Genomic DNA, 16504 nt, shown 5'->3' on the forward strand with positions numbered 1-16504 from the left:
ACTTTCCAGCCATGCACCCCAAGGCCAGAAATTCCTGCCTAAGTTCAACAGACCTTTAAAATGGTCCGCTGAATTTTCTACCACAACCAGAAAATCTTACCCTATGACGAGACAGGAAAATGAAAGCAAAATACCGCAGATGCTGAAAATCTGAAATTAAAACAAAAAATGCTAGAACAGATCTGATAGCATCTGTGGAGAGAGGACAGAATCAATATTTTGAGTCCAATGTGGCTTCTTCTGAAATTAATTTTGTTCTGAAGAAAAATCATATTGGACTCAAAACGTTAACTCTGTTTCCTCTCCACAGATCTGCAGAGCTTTTTCAGCACTTCGTTTTTTTTATCCTGACAGGCTTGTACTCATTTTCAAATAACATCTTTCAATTATTTCCCCCAATGTGGTCCTTAATATACTACTGACTAACAGCAGAAAGATAGCACGGTATTCAGCTTAATGTAATCGAGGTCATTTTTAACCTGCTAAACAAAAAAAAACCAAATCATTTTACTCTAATTAAATCACGGCTTTCACTTTTACACCTCAATCAATGAGAAGTTTCAACCTCCATTATCAGTTAAATAATTGTATCAAGCTACGTCCAGTCAAGTTCATTTCTCTAAGTCTGCTTAAATAGCTGCTTCTGTCTTAATAAATCCTGTCTCATTCTTTTTACTTAAAACTGTCAGAACAATCTAAATTGTGAGAGCTTTTATTATAATTAAAAGCAATGATTTTCTTTAATTCAATTTATTTAAGAAGAGGAAATTGCTGCTGATCTCGTACAACTGCAATGCTTCTCTAGACAAAAAAAAAGAGCATCAATAAAGTAATTTATGAAAGCCTTCAAAATATGGGCAACCAAATGGGAGTTGTTCACTAGATAATAAGATTATCAAGCCAGAAGCTCTGCCAGAATGTTGAAGAGATGATTATGCAAGGGTTTTTTTTACACAACTACTGCATTTAATAATTTGTAAGTCAATCAGTTATGGCTTTAAGGCTATGTTTATTTCATTCAGGAAAATCTGTACTTTGACAGGTGTTTAAAAAATAAATGCAATAAAAAATCCATCTCATAAATCTGGAACCTAACTAATCAGTTTACCAATTGCTTTATTGGGTGGGAGGGGGATTCTAAGCAACTTATATTTGCATAAAGCATCTCAGGTAATAAAAGATTAGCCTTTTCTCAAATTTATTGAAAGGACTCGCATACTGTTATTAAGGCCAGTATTTATTGTCCAACCATAATTGTCCTCATGATGGTGAGCTGCCTTCTTGAATACACCAGAGTAGCTTGCTAAGCTATTTTGAAGGGCACTTAACCATTTGGTTGCAAGTTTGCAGTCACATATACTTCAGACAGAGTAAGAATGCCAGATTTACTTCTCTAAATGACTATAATGAACCAGCTAAGTTTTATAACAACCTGGTAGTTTCATCGTAATCATTAGTAGCATTATTCAATATTCCAGAAATTACTTCATGAATTGAATTTAAATTTCCCAATTACTGTGGTGGAATTTGAATTCATGTCTCCAGATTATTAGTTGATTACACATCCAATAACATAAACACTAACACTGCAGAGTTCCTTAGGGTAGCAGGGAAGGCTTACATGAAAATTACAGAAACTTAACTGGATCAGCCACATCCACTTGCGATAAGAATTCTCCTGTTTGCACTCTGGAGTTTCCCCGCTGGCGTTAATAGTGCCAGTCCAGCCTGGCTTTACAATGATGCATCTCGAGTGTTTTGTAAACATTGTGGATAGGCTGCAGAGGTTGTGTAATCAACTAATAATCTGGTCCAACTTGTCAATCATGTTTATATACATTGCAGTTAGGTTGGATATTTTCTGAGGTTTAACTTTCTCTTTTCCTAACCACAATCAAGATGTATTCAAGCGTGAAGGGAAAGAAAAACAAACAAGGCTCTTTGCTACTCGGCAAGTGTGATGACTTCAGCCAGGCTAATGAGGTTGGCTTGCTAGAGTATGAACTACTTGAGTTCTCCGCAAAAAGAGGTACCTGATGAGTCCTACTTGATGGTTAAATCAGGAAGCCTCATGCTCCCTATTTAAAAGCAGGTGTGTCAGTCTCCCAGCCTGCATTCGGCAAGGAGCAACTGGAGAGCTGGCTGTGTACAGATGTATGGTGTAAATAAAGTAACTTGGTGACAGGACTTTTGCCTCCGTGGAGTTATTACAGTGGTAATGAGGAAAAAGGAGTGCCCTGAAGGAACTTGCTGAATCACTGCACAATTGAGGGTAAGCCATTGTTGAGAAAACATGCCGCTGTTTTTGGGAAGTTGGACTTTTTGACCCCACACTGGAGGACTGGGCCCAATGTGTGGAAAGGATGAAGTATTTCCTCAGGGCAAATGACATAACCTCAGATGAGAAGCAAAGGGTTATTTTGCTGACTGCGTGTGGACTAGCAGCTTTTTCGATTATGCGCAGTTTAACTTTCCCGGAGGCAGTCGACACAAAGTCCTTCCAAGAGTTGCCAAACTTAGTTCAAGAATATTATGATCCTAAGCCACTCCTGATCCTGTGGATACACCGTTTTTACTCCACATTTAGAGAAGCGGGGAAGTCAATCACCAGTTTCCTAACAAGGCTAAGACGTCTGGCAGAGGTTTGCGAATTCGGGGGACACTAAATGAGATGCTCCCGAGACAGACTGATGTGCAGAATTAAAGATATGACAAACAGAAACGCCTCTTGGCGGAGGCCCAGCTGGACTGTAAACAGGCATAACAGCTGGCCTTGTCGTTAGAAAAAGCGGCAAGCGGAGCGCATGAGCTCCAAGGTATCCCGATGGAGGTAGACGCCAACACCAGGGAGACTGGGTTAGGGACTACCACTACGGGGGCAAGCCACTACATAGTGGCCCTCTGGAAGGATTCGGATACGAGGGAGCACAAGTCTGCCTATAGAACCGCACCTAGACAAGGTCAGGTTAAGCCCAGAGTGACAGCAGATCCTGTAGAGCCCCGCCTGACACAACATTGCGATGGTTGCCAGTGTCAGGATGCGCAGAGGAGAAGCAAATCTCCTAAACCAACATGGCCGAAAAGAACACATAGGCCAAGAGACAGGATAATGCACAACCTGGAAGATCCCACTACCTCTGACGAGGAACAGCTACTGTGCATAACGATGACAAAATCAGAACCCATCAAATTGTCAGTGAGACTGAATGGATGTCAACACAGGTGCAGCCATATCGGTCATAGGGTAGACAGTGATTAACAAAATACACACAGGACTCCAACCCTTAGCCCTGACCAAAACTTCGGCAAGGCTGAGGACCTATACGGGGGGAACCACTGAAAGTGATGGGTACAATCAAAGGAGTCAAGGCAAAATTGCACGTCAACGGGTGGGTACCGGTAGACAGGAAGGTGGGTTGAAGTGTGTCTACTTCAATGCAAGGAGCATCCGGAACAAGGTAGATGAACTTGGGGCGTGGATTGGTACTTGGGACTACGATGTTGTGGCCATTACGGAGACGTGGGTAGAACAAGGACAGGAATGGTTGTTGGACGTTCCGGGGTATAGATGTTTCACTAAGTGTAGGGAAGCTGGTAAAAGAGGTGGAGGAGTGGCATTGTTAATCAAGGATAGTTTAACGGCTGCGGAAAGGCACTTCGAGGGGGATCTGCACACTGAGGTAATATGGGCTGAGGTTAGAAATAGGAAAGGAGCGGTCACGTTGTTAGGAGTTTACTATAGGCCCCCGAATAGTAATAGAGATGTGGAAGAAGAAATTGCTAAGCAGATTATGGATGTGTGTGGGGGTCACAGGGTAGTTGTCATGGGGGACTTCAACTTTCCAAATATTGATTGGCACCTTTGTAGGTCAAATAGTTCGGATGGGGCAATTTTTGTGCAGTGTGTGCAGGAGGGTTTCCTGACACAATATGTGGATAGGCCGACAAGAGGTGAGGCCACATTGGATTTGGTACTGGGAAATGAACCGGGCCAAGAGTTAGATTTGGTTGTGGGAGAGCACTTTGGAGATAGTGACCACAATTCGGTGTCTTTTGTTATTGCAATGGAGAGGGATAGGGCCGTACGGCAGGGCAAGGTTTACAATTGGGGGAAAGAGGTAATTATGATGCGATAAGGCAAGAATTAGGGGGCATAAGTTGGGAACAGAAACTGTCAGGGAAAGGAACTAATGAAAAGTGGAACTTTTTCAAGGAACAAATATTGGGTGTCCTTGATAGGTATGTCCCTGTCAGGCAGGGAGGAAATGGCCAAGTGAGGGAACCATGGTTCATGAAAGAGGTGGAATGTCTTGTGAAAAGGAAGAGGGAAGCTTATGTAGGGATGAGGAAACAAGGTTCAGATGGCTCGATTGAGGGTTACAAGTTAGCAAGGAATGAGCTGAAAAAGGGGCTTAGGAGAGCTAGGAGGGGACGTGAGAAGTCCTTGGCGGGTCGAATCAAGGAAAACCCCAAGGCTTTTTATTCTTATGTGAGGAATAAAAGAATGACCAGGGTGAGGTTGGTCAAGGACAGCAGTGGGAACTTGTGTATGGAGTCAGTAGAGATAGGCGAGGTGATGAATGAATACTTTTCTTCAGTGTTCACCAAGGACAGGGGCCATGTTTTTGAGGAAGAGAAGGTGTTACAGGCTAATAGGCTGGAGGAAATAGATGTTCGGAGGGAGGATGTCCTGGCAGTTTTGAATAAACTGAAGGTCGGTAAGTCCCCTGGGCCTGATGAAATGTATCCTAGGATTCTTTGGGAGGCAAGGGATGAGATTGCAGAGCCTTTGGCTTTGATCTTTGGGTCCTCGCTGTCCACGGGGATGGTGCCAGAGGACTGGAGAATGGCGAATGTTGTTCCTCTGTTTAAGAAAGGGAATAGAAATGACCCTGGTAATTATAAACCGGTTAGTCTTACTTCGGTGGTTGGTAAATTGATGGAAAAGGTCCTTAGGGATGGGATTAACGACCATTTAGAAAGATGCGGATTAATCCGGGATAGTCAGGACGGATTCGTGAAGGGCAAGTCGTGCCTCACAAATTTGATAGAATTTTTTGAGGAGGTAACGAAGTGTGTTGATGAAGGTAGGGCAGTTGATGTCATATACATGGATTTTAGTAAGGCGTTTGATAAGGTCCCCCATGGTCGGCTTATGATGAAATTGAGGAGGTGTGGGATAGAGGGAAAGTTGGCCGATTGGATAGGTAACTGGCTGTCTGATCGAAGACAGAGGGTAGTGGTGGATGGAAAATTTTCGGATTGGAGGCAGGTTGCTAGCGGAGTGCCACAGGGATCAGTGCTTGGTCCTCTGCTCTTTGTGATTTTTATTAATGACTTAGAGGAGGGGGCTGAAGGGTGGATCAGTAAATTTGCTGATGACACCAAGATTGGTGGAGGAGTGGATGAGGTGAAGGGCTGTTGTAGGCTGCAAAGAGACATAGATAGGATGCAAAGCTGGGCTGAAAAATGGCAAATGGAGTTTAACCCTGATAAATGTGAGGTGATTCATTTTGGTAGGACTAATTTAAATGTGGATTACAGGGTCAAAGGTAGGGTTCTGAAGACTGTGGAGGAACAGAGAGATCTTGGGGTCCATATCCACAGATCTCTAAAGGTTGCCACTCAAGTGGATAGAGCTGTGAAGAAGGCCTATAGTGTGTTAGCTTTTATTAACAGGGGGTTGGAGTTTACGAGCCGTGGGGTTATGCTGCAACTGTACAGGACCTTGGTGAGACCACATTTGGAATATTGTGTGCAGTTCTGGTCACCTCACTATAAGAAGGATGTGGAAGCGCTGGAAAGAGTGCAGAGGAGATTTACCAGGATGCTGCCTGGTTTGGAGGGTAGGTCTTATGAGGAAAGGTTGAGGGAGCTAGGGCTGTTCTCTCTGGAGCGGAGGAGGCTGAGGGGAGACTTAATAGAGGTTTATAAAATGATGAAGGATAGATAGAGTGAATGTTCAAAGACTATTTCCTCGGGTGGATGGAGCTATTACAAGGGGGCATAACTATAGGGTTCGTGGTGGGAGATATAGGAAGAATATCAGAGGTAGGTTCTTTACGCAGAGAGTGTTTGGGGTGTGGAATGGACTGCCTGCAGTGATAGTGGAGTCAGACACTTTAATTTACCAAGCGGTTATTGGATAGGCACATGGAGCACACCAGGATGATAGGGAGTGGGATAGCTTGATCTTGGTTTCAGATAAAGCTCGGCACAACATCGTGGGCCGAAGGGCCTGTTCTGTGCTGTACTGTTCTATGTTCTAACCCAGAGGCTGTCCCAAAGTTCTGCAAAATCCGACCAGTACCTTGTGCGTTAAGGGAAAAGGTCAAGGCAGAAATCAAAAGATTACTGCACGAAGGAATAATAAAACTGGTCCAGTTTGCGGAATGGACAGCACCCGTGGTTCCTATCTTAAAGCCAGATGGCTCGGTGTGCCTTTGCGGTGATTTCAAACAGACGATAAATCATTACTCTCAGCTAGACAAATACCCAATTCCTAGGATTGAGGACCTGTACGCAAAGTTGGCAGGACTCCTATTCACAAAACTGGACATGAGCCACGCATACCTGCAACTATGGCTGGACGAGGATACGCAAAGATTTGCCACAATAAATACACTGAAAAGCCTCTTCCCGTATAAAAGATTGCCATATTCCAAAGGACCATGGAGAGCATCTCACAGGGGTTACCACAGGTTGCAATTCACCTCGACGTTGTCCAAACATTATTCATGTAAATTGAGTGTGTGTCTTTATATGCCCTGTTTGTGAACAGAATTCCCACTCACCTGAAGAAGGGGCTTGCAGCTCCGAAAGCTTGTGTGGCTTTTGCTACCAAATAAACCTGTTGGACTTTAATCTGGTGTTGTTAAACTTCTTACTGTGTTTACCCCAGTCCAACGCCGGCATCTCCACATCATAAAAAGGAGGCCCCAGAGGATTGGCGAATAGCCAATGTTGTTCCTTTATTAAAGAAGGGTAGCAAAAATAATCCAGGTAATTACAGGCTGGTGAGACTTATGTCAGTGGTAGGGAAATTATTGGAGGGGGTTCTTCAAGACAGGTTTTACCCCCCACTTGGAAATAAGTGGACGTATTAGCGAGAGACAACATGGTTTTGTGAAGGGGAGGTTGTGTCTCACTAATTTGATCGAGATTTTTGAGGTTGTGACGAAGATGATTAGTGAGGGAAGGGCAGTGGATGTTGTCTACATGGACTTCAGTAAAGCCTTTGACAAGGTCCCTCATGGCAGGCTGGTGCAGAAGGTGAAGTCGCATAGGATCAGAGGTGAGCTAGCAAGATGGATATAGAACTGGCTCGGTCATAGAATACAGAGGGTAGCAGTAGAAGGGTGCATTTCCAAATGGAGAGCTGTGACAAGTGGTGTTCCTTCGGGATCAGTGCTGGGACCTTTGCTGTTTGGAGGAAAATGTAACTGGTTTGATTAGTAACTTTGTGGATGACACAAGGTTGGTGGATTTGCAGATTGCGATGAGGACCATCAGAGGAGACAGCAGGATATAGATTGGTTGGAGAATTGGGCAGAGAGATGGCAGATGTAGTTTAATCCGGACAAATGTGAGGTAATGCATTTTGGAAAGTCTAATATAGATAGGAAATATACAGTAAACGGCAGAACTCTTCGGAGTATTGATAGGCAAAGGGATCTGGGTGTACAGGTACACAGGTCACAAAGTGGCAACGCAGGTGGAGAAGGAGTCAAGAAGGCATAGGGCATGCTTGCCTTCATCGGCCGGGGCATTGAGTTTAAAAATTGGCAAGTCATGTTGCAGCTTTATAGAACCTTAGTTAGGCTGCAATTGGAATACAGTTTTCAATTCTGATCGCCACACTACCAGAACGATGTGGAGGCTTTAGACAGGGTACAGAAAAGCTTTATCAGGATGTGGCCTGGTATGGAGGACATTAGCTACAAGGAGAGGTTGGAGAAACTTGGTTTGTTCTCACTGGAACAACGGAGATTGAAGGGCGACCTGATCGAAGTCTACAAGATTATGAGGGGCATGGACAGAGTGGATAGTTGGAAACTTTTTTCCAGGGTGGAAGAGTCAATTACTAGGAGGCATAGGTTTAAGATGCGAGTGGCAAGGTTTAAAGGAGATGTACGCGGCAAGTCAAGAGAGGGTGGTGGGTGCCTGGAACTCGCTACCAGGAGAGGTAGTGGAAGCAGATACGATAGTGAGTTTTAAGGGGCATCTGGTCAAATACATGAATAGGATGGGAATGGAGGGATATGGACCCCGGAAGGGTAGGGGGTTTTAGTTCAGTCAGGCAGCATGGTCGGTGCAGACTTGGAGGGCCGAAGGGCCTGAACCTGTGCTGTGATTTTCTTTGTTCTTGACAACTGGATCCCCATCCCATGAGAGAGTCCCAAAGTCAAGCACTTTCCCCCAACCCAAGCCCACCCTATCCCCCAGGTCCCCTGAGGATCCTGCCTGGCAGAAGCAGAGGGCCACATGAGCACAGTACTGACCTCCATGCCCCACTCAGCGTACAAGGCACCAGGCCAGGGTGTCAATGCCTGGGGGCCAGAGGACAGCGCAAAGGGGCACACCTCATCTTACCTTACCTCCCCCCAGACTACAATGCGCCAAGTCCATGTTTGTCAGGACCTGCACCAAAGCCTATCCGGTACATCATGGGAGGTTGCTGAATCAGGCATCCAGCCCACTAATGACATTACGAGGGTTTTTGTACATCTCCACTCCAGGCAGGAACATGATCGGGACTGGCAGGTCAGGCTGGGAGAATTGCGATGAATTTTCTGTCCAGTAGGAATCCCATTTCAGGCCTGACGCCTGGTTCAACAGGCCATCAAGATTCCAGCCAGGTGCTAGTGAGCCCTGTGAGTCTCGGCCAAGAGCAGGACAAAAGCTGAGCATTCTGCAGTGAATGACTCACCTCAAGTTGAAACACAAAACCTTTTCACCAAGTACAAAGGTTGGATTGAGCAAGAAGAGTAGAAAATAAAGGAGCAAAAGGGAGGGGGCAATTTGCAATCACGACTAGTAGAGGAAAAAGTACTAGGAATACTAATGCGACTAAAAGCTGGCATGCCCCCAGACCTGATGCCTGCATCAGTCATTAGGAAAATGGTGGAATCTATTAAGGGAATTGCAGCAGGATATTTAGAAAACCATAATACAATCAGGCATAGTCAACAGGATTTAGGAGAGGGAAGCGGTTTGATTAAATTTCTACAGTGCTTTGTAACAGACTGGATAAAGGGGAACAAGTAGCTGTTGTGTATTTGGATTTCCAAAAGACATTCTATAAGGTACTGCATAGAATTTTATAACAGACAAAAAGAGCTCATGATGTTGAGGATGATATCTTAGCATAGCTTGAGGATTGACTAACAAATAAGAAACAGTCAGGATAAATGGGTCATCTTGAGGTTGGCAAACTGCAACTAGTGGAGTACCACAGGGATCAGTGCTGGGGCCTCAACTATTTCTAATTTACTTGGATGAAGTGACCAACTGTATTGTAGCCAAATTTGCTGACAATATAAAAATAGGTCGCAAAGCAAGTTATAAAGGAGGATACACCAACTCTGCAGAGGGATATAGGTAGGTTGAGTGAGCAAAGATTTGACAAAGAGTATAATGTGGGAAAATGTGAACTTGTCCAATAATGTGAACTTGTCCAATAATGTGAACTTGTCCATTTTGGCAGGAAAAACGAAAAGCAGGATATTATTTAAATGGAGAGAGACTGCTAAATGCTGTGATACAGAGGGACAGAGGTATTCTTGTACATGAATCACAAAAAGTTAACAGGCAGATACAGCAAATAATTAGGAGAGCAAATGGAATGTTGGCCTTTATGACAAGACGGATGGAACAAGAAAGTGGGAAAGTCTTACTTTAACTGTACAGGGCATTACATACACCACTGGAGTACTGTATAGCATTTTGGCCTCTAATTAAGGAGGGATATACTTGCATTGGTGAAAACTCTGGAGGTTAACTAAGCTGATTCCTGAATGATAGGGTTGAGCAGGGACTTAAACTCAATACAGTTTGGAAGAAAGGGAGGTGATTTTATTGAAACGTACAAGATTCTAAGGGACTTGACAGGGTAAATGCTGAGAGGATGTTTCTCCTTGTTTGAGAATCTAGAACTTGGGAGCAGTTTACAAATAAGGTGTTTCCCAAGATGGAGATTAGGAAGAATTTCTTCTTGGTGTCATTAATCTTAGGAATTTTCCTCCCTCAAGAGCAGTGGAGGTTGGTTCTTTGACGATGGTCAAGACCGAATTAGACAAATTTATTGAGCCATAAGAGAGTCAATGGTTATGGGGGCTGGCAGGAAAGTAGAGTTGATGTCAGAATCCGGTCAGCAATGATCTTACTGAATAGCAGAGTAGACTCAACCTGCCAAATGGATTATTCCTGCTCCTATTTCTCATGTTCTTATGTTATATCATAGGCCCAAATATCACCTTCACTCCACCTCAAGGTCAGACATAGGGATGTTCACTGATGATTGCACAGTGTTTAGTTCCAACTCCTCATATACCAAAGCAGTCCATGCATGCACGCAGCAAGACTTAGGCAAGATTCAGGTTTGGGCTGGTAAGTGGCAAGTAATTATAGCATCTCAAGTGTCAGATAATGACCATCTCCAACAAAAGAATTTAACCATCATCCCATGACATTACCATTGCTGAACTCTGCTACCAAGATCCTGGAGATTACAAAGAAACATGGAAAATAGGAGCAGAGCAGGAGTAGGCATTTGGGCCTTTGAGCCTGCCCCACCATTCAATATGATCATGGTTGATCATTTACCTCAGCACCACACTTCCACGCACTCCTCATACCCCTTGATGCCTCGAGTCTAAAAATCTATTTCCTTCTGTATTCGGTGACTTGCCTTCCACAGCCTTCAGTGATAGAGAATACCACAGGTTCACCACCAAGTGAAGAAGTTTTCCCTAATCTCTGACCTAAATGGCCATATCCTGCGACTGTGACCCCTTGTCCTAGACCCATAATGTGGAGATGCCAGCGTCCCCAGTCCGAGTAGAACCCATAGCCAGACGAAACAACATCCCTGTACCCAGTCTATCCAGCCCCATCAAAATTTTATATGTTTCAATTAGATTCCCTCTTATTTTACTAAATTCCAGGCCCGTCCTCAACACCTTATTTGTAAACTGCTCCCTAGTTCTAGATTCTCAAACAAGGAGAAGCATCCTCTCAGCATTTAACCTGTCAAGGTTAGAATCTTATAGGTTTCAATAAGATCACCTCCCATTCTTCCAAACGATATTGAGTTTAATATAGGCCCATCAATCCAATCTCTCCTCGTATGACAATCCCGCCATCCCAGCAATCAGTCCGGTGAACCTTTGCTGCGTTCCCTCGATGGCAAGACAAGGAGACCTTAGAAAACTGCACATAATACTCCAGGTATGGTCTCACTAAGACTCTATATACCTGCAGTAAGACACCCTTGCTGCTCTACTCAAGTAAAACCATGAATATAGTAAACAAATTTAAAATCACAAGCACTATGTGATTGGATGCTATCCATTGAGCTGGAATTTGTGTGTAGTGCTCGGTTGTTACCCATGGCCTCTGCTGATATTCTTGCAACCACATGCAAGTCACACTCTGGTATTTCTAGATGCATGTTTGCTTTATATTGGTGGTATTTCTAGATGCATGTTTGGTTTATATTGGTGGTATTTCTAGATGCATGTTTGCTTTATATTGAAAAATACATAATGACCAAAAAACCCTTTCAAACAATACAAAATAATGCTTAGCAACCTAATTTTGTAGATACTGAATAACCAAGATGCCTATTAATTGTAATACACATGCGATTGTAAGGATACAAATTAAAGAAAATAAATATATTAACAATGTTAACCAAGAATCAAAGCAAAATATACAAACAATACTGAAGACATTGTTGTGATGTATTGACTGAATCAAGTTAGTTTGGAAAAACATAAGTTAATTGTGTCTTGGAAGGCTGGATTGCAGAAACACGATCTTGGTTACTTGGCTTTAACCCAAACTCAGCACAAATTACTGAAGTCAGTAATTTGCGTTAAGTGGGGAGTGGGGCGATGGGTGTTTAAAGCTTTGACACAGACCTCATGTCTGCACACCAAATGCCTGCTACTTCAGCATCAGACACGTTGATAGCCATATCTTTAAACATTCATCTGCAACACCTATTTTTAATGATTATTGTTCCCTGAGCAGTATGATTACTGCTCGTTTTAAGAAAATTTATAAAACCAAATCATATTTAAAATTTATTTGTACAACTCAATGAAAGATCCCAAGATGCTTGCAGAAATAATATAATTTTTGCAGTTCATTTGCCAATTAATACTTAAATCTATGGCTATTGAAGAGTTTGATCCTGGAGTAATTTTTTGAAGCGGAGAAACTGAATGCATATGAACACTGTATTTGCAAATAAAGTACGCCCTCTTTAGGAACTCAGTGTCCGCTGTACTGCAGCTCCTTTTATAAGAGCAACATCAAAATTCTAGGGCCAAACTCTGCTGTGCAGAGCATCGCGCAGCATATACAATTACTTAGATTTTATCCTGTATTCTTCAGCTCAAAATGTGTGTGGTATAAATAGCTGGAAGTGTGAGCCGATAACAATGTGGCGAGGGCAACGGGGCATTTGAGATCGAAGTGACCGGTGGGATCAACAGTCTATCTGCTTAACCAATAAAGATGAAGGATTGAAAAAGAAAGAGGACCGACAAATAAAGGTAAATTGGAGTAGGTGAATTGAGAGTTAAGTCAGAGTGAGAAATGAAGTTGGTGGGGGGTGGGGAGCGTTGGTGGGGAAGCGAGATCAAGAGAAGAAGAATAAAGACAAAAAAATTAAACAGTCCAAGAAGAATTGACCATGTTTAACCCAGGCCAAATAAAGCTGTTGGACTTTATCCTGGTGTTGTGAGACTTCTTACTGTGCTAACCCTTCTGGGCCAGAGAGGTGGTTGTTATTGCATTAGAAATAATCACATTGTTAAAATAGTGATTATGCTCTTTATCATGAGCCCTAACTTCGTGTGGCAAGTTGGATAGGCAATTAAGAAGTTCTTAAGAGTAAAGGGGAAGATGCCACTTGTATGAATTGGCAGTGGATGTGTATTGTAGATTGTAACCGCAAATCCCTTCCTTCATTTACTGAGGAACGAGAGTCATCATACATAGCATTTCTGAATGCATTAAATCATTTAATGAATAGTACAGTGGTAGGCCATTCAGCCCATCCTGTCCATGCTGGTTAAAAGGGTAAAATATAACTAACCAGGGTCCAACATTACCCATGCTGCACGAGATCAATTTGTTCTGTCTCAGACTTTCACTTAGCTTTAAAATTGGATATGAATTTAAGCAGCCAATTATATTAAATATGCATTAATACTAAATTGATTAAGTCATATCAAGTTAATTCCCAAAAATACATCCATACATTTTTGGGATTTTTAACAGCTATTTATGAAGGCACAAACATTGAAATGATATTAACTCAAAATACATTCCACAACCCCTTGCTTCACTTCAAGGCAAAGTATTTAGTCTGCAAGTAGCTTGTAAAATATTCAAGTCAAGTAAGAGGTCTATACGACCAAGAGCCAATAAGCAGACTGATTATAGTAAAAGAACACACAAGATAGCATGCAGGGCTATATTATGGCTTTTAAATCCTTATTAAAACTCTTACATGGGTGTTAATGTTTTGCAATACCGTAAACTCTTGTTATTCACGGGGGTTCTGTCCTTGCAAAATCACAAAGGGAGAAATCGCGGACGGTGAACTTGTAAATGTTTAGAGACATCATATGCGTAGTGTGCACTTTCCACATGGGAAAAGTGAGGGTTTAACCTTCCTTCTGCTAATTCTCTTACATGTCGAGTAAGTCATTGGTGCACTTACACTTGTGCATGTAATTGAAGTAAAGTAATTGAACAGGCGATGGTTTGAATAGTCTACTCCTGTTCCTCTGTTCATGTGTCTCATTATCAATTCTTCAGGGTAATTACATCAATCAATGAGACAATTCCCCTCCATAGAATTATAGGTTTAAGATGGCTTTAAATGCTGTTGCAACGGAGGGATAATGAAGTTTAAACAATATTAAAACATCAATTTTTTGACTTAAGCATGCTTAAGCCTTCACTACAATAGTGACTATTCTTCAAAAATATTTAATTAGCTGCAAAATGTTTTGTGATGACTTATGGTCATGAAACCTGCTATATAAATGCAAGTACTTTTTATTTTATTTTTAAGCAGTTTTGAATGAGCAATAAACACCTTCTCACAGAAAGAGTTAGGCCAAATTAAACTGTGCAACAAAGGAGGAATCTTCCAAGTGTTAGCGAATACAAGTCACTTCACTGGTAATGTTATTTTCTCAGAGGCTCACAATGTAGTCTCATCATTTAGTATGATGGCAATCATTCCAAAGTTCAAAGAATGATGACATGTATGTTAACCAGGATAGGCTGGAGAAAGTTGCAACCAGTTTGGTGCTCTGGTCATTAATGGTTACAGAGACATTTAACAAATGACATTTAACAGTTAGATGCAGTATCTGATCTCGTGTCAATTGATTGAGCGAGAAGGAAAGACTGAAAGCATTTGGGCTTATAACCATGTACAAGATAGTTGAGGGAATGGAAACAATAAATCTAAAATTGCTCGAAATTAAGATATTCCTATTCTATCCTCGAATTTGAGCTGAGAAGTTCTAAAAATTATATAAAATTAATCATGGTTTTTTAAACATTAACAAGATGCTAACAATCAACTGAAAGTGCTTTTAAAACAATTACTCAGGCTAATGTGATGTTAAAAAAGGGACAAGTATGAAACAGAGTTTTTGACAAAACTAATGCCACATACTGTGGTCTAGTGTGGTCTCATCACGTTCTAGATAGAATAACAATACTAAAAAGGTTCTAAAATGATCAACTGACTGGACAGTCTAGCTGGTTTCCACAGAGACTGTCTGATCTGCTGAGTTTTTGTATTAAAAGGTGATGGGTTTCTACTCTCAAGAATCTTCAAATCACTGATTACTTTATTGATGTAGGCTGGAATTCTCCGGCCGTTCACACCAGCAGGATTCTCTGGTCTCGCTGCAGTGAACGGAGATTTAGATTAGTGCCAAATTCTCCGTCCTAGCTGGCGGCAGCGGTGCCGTAATTTTAAAACACTGATATTGTGGCAAGGTAAGAAGTTTAACAACACCAGGTTAAAGTCCAACAGGTTTATTTGGTAGCAAAAGCCACACAAGCTTTCGGAGCTCTAAGCCCCTTCTTCAGGTGAGTGGGAATTCTGTTCACAAACAGATATGTTTGTGAACAGAATTCCCACTCACCTGAAGAAGGGGCTTAGAGCTCCGAAAGCTTGTGTGGCTTTTGCTACCAAATAAACCTGTTGGACTTTAACCTGGTGTTGTTAAACTTCTTACTGTGTTTACCCCAGTCCAACGCCGGCATCTCCACATTGTGGCAAGGAACAGCACAGGACTAATTGGTTCTTGCAGTGTGCCACAGCAGAACAATGTGTCAGTAGTCAAAAAGTCATCATATAAATGTTTCTGTAACAAGTAAAGGCTAGACGTGGCTGAGAAGCACTTACACATATTTAATGCCATTTACTTCTAATGTGCTTTACAAATTTCCACCATAACACAAATACTCATTGTATAACCAAGAGAGAAAATGCTGGGAAATCTCAGCAGGTCTGGCCGCATCTGTAAGGAAAGGAGCTGACGTTTTGAGCCCAGATGACCCTTTGTCAAAGATTTGACAAAGAGCCATCTGGACTTGAAACGCCAGCTCTTTTCTCTCCTTACAGATGCTGCCAGACCTGCTGAGATTTTCCAGCATTTTCTCTTTTGGTTTCAGATTGCAGCATCCGCAGTAATTTGCTTTTATCCGTTTTTTTACTCATTGTATAAAATGGGACTGTTGCAATTAAATATGAAATGACATCCTCCATAAGCACTCATGTACTATTATCTAAAAAGTTTCTTGAGCAAATTATTTGCGAGTTTAAAAGAATGCTCAAATAATCATACAAACAAACAATATGGAAATAAATTTCAAGATTTCCACATAAGACTAACAGGAAACTAGTGATCAGGTATTAGTAATCATACATGAGAATTATTTTAAATACTATAACTTACTACACCAAGCTTTTCAGAAGCATTAGCCTTCCACAAACGGATATTCATTTCATCAGAACCACATAGTATGTACTTGTTGTCAGCAGACCACTTTACACACATAACGTGCTGCATACGTTTTGTATGGTACACCTCCCTAGAAAAATAAAATAATTATAGTAATGGAAAGGTAGTTTACAGCCAGCATTACTATTTGAAACATAAATCATGAAAAAATGCTTACTTGTGGATCAATCACAAAGAAACAAAATAACAAACATCTGGTACTGCCAGTGCTAAAT

At 41.9% G+C, this 16504-nt stretch overlaps 2 protein-coding genes across 3 annotated transcripts in view; both read right to left on the reverse strand.

The window, feature by feature from the left end:
• The window catches only part of LOC144495898 (frizzled-6-like), a 459271-nt gene that overhangs the window by 230717 nt on the left and 212050 nt on the right, over positions 1–16504 (reverse strand). The window lies entirely within an intron of this gene.
• dcaf13 (ddb1 and cul4 associated factor 13) overlaps positions 1–16504 on the reverse strand; it is a 100451-nt gene that overhangs the window by 17633 nt on the left and 66314 nt on the right. For both annotated transcript variants that reach the window (XM_078216694.1, XM_078216693.1), the window contains one exon: positions 16224–16359. In XM_078216694.1, coding sequence (XP_078072820.1) covers positions 16224–16359 — 136 coding nt within the window. The remainder of the gene's footprint in view (positions 1–16223; positions 16360–16504) is intronic.

The sequence above is a fragment of the Mustelus asterias genome, chromosome 7, assembly GCF_964213995.1.
Source record: "Mustelus asterias chromosome 7, sMusAst1.hap1.1, whole genome shotgun sequence".
NCBI classification, from domain to species: domain Eukaryota; kingdom Metazoa; phylum Chordata; class Chondrichthyes; order Carcharhiniformes; family Triakidae; genus Mustelus; species Mustelus asterias.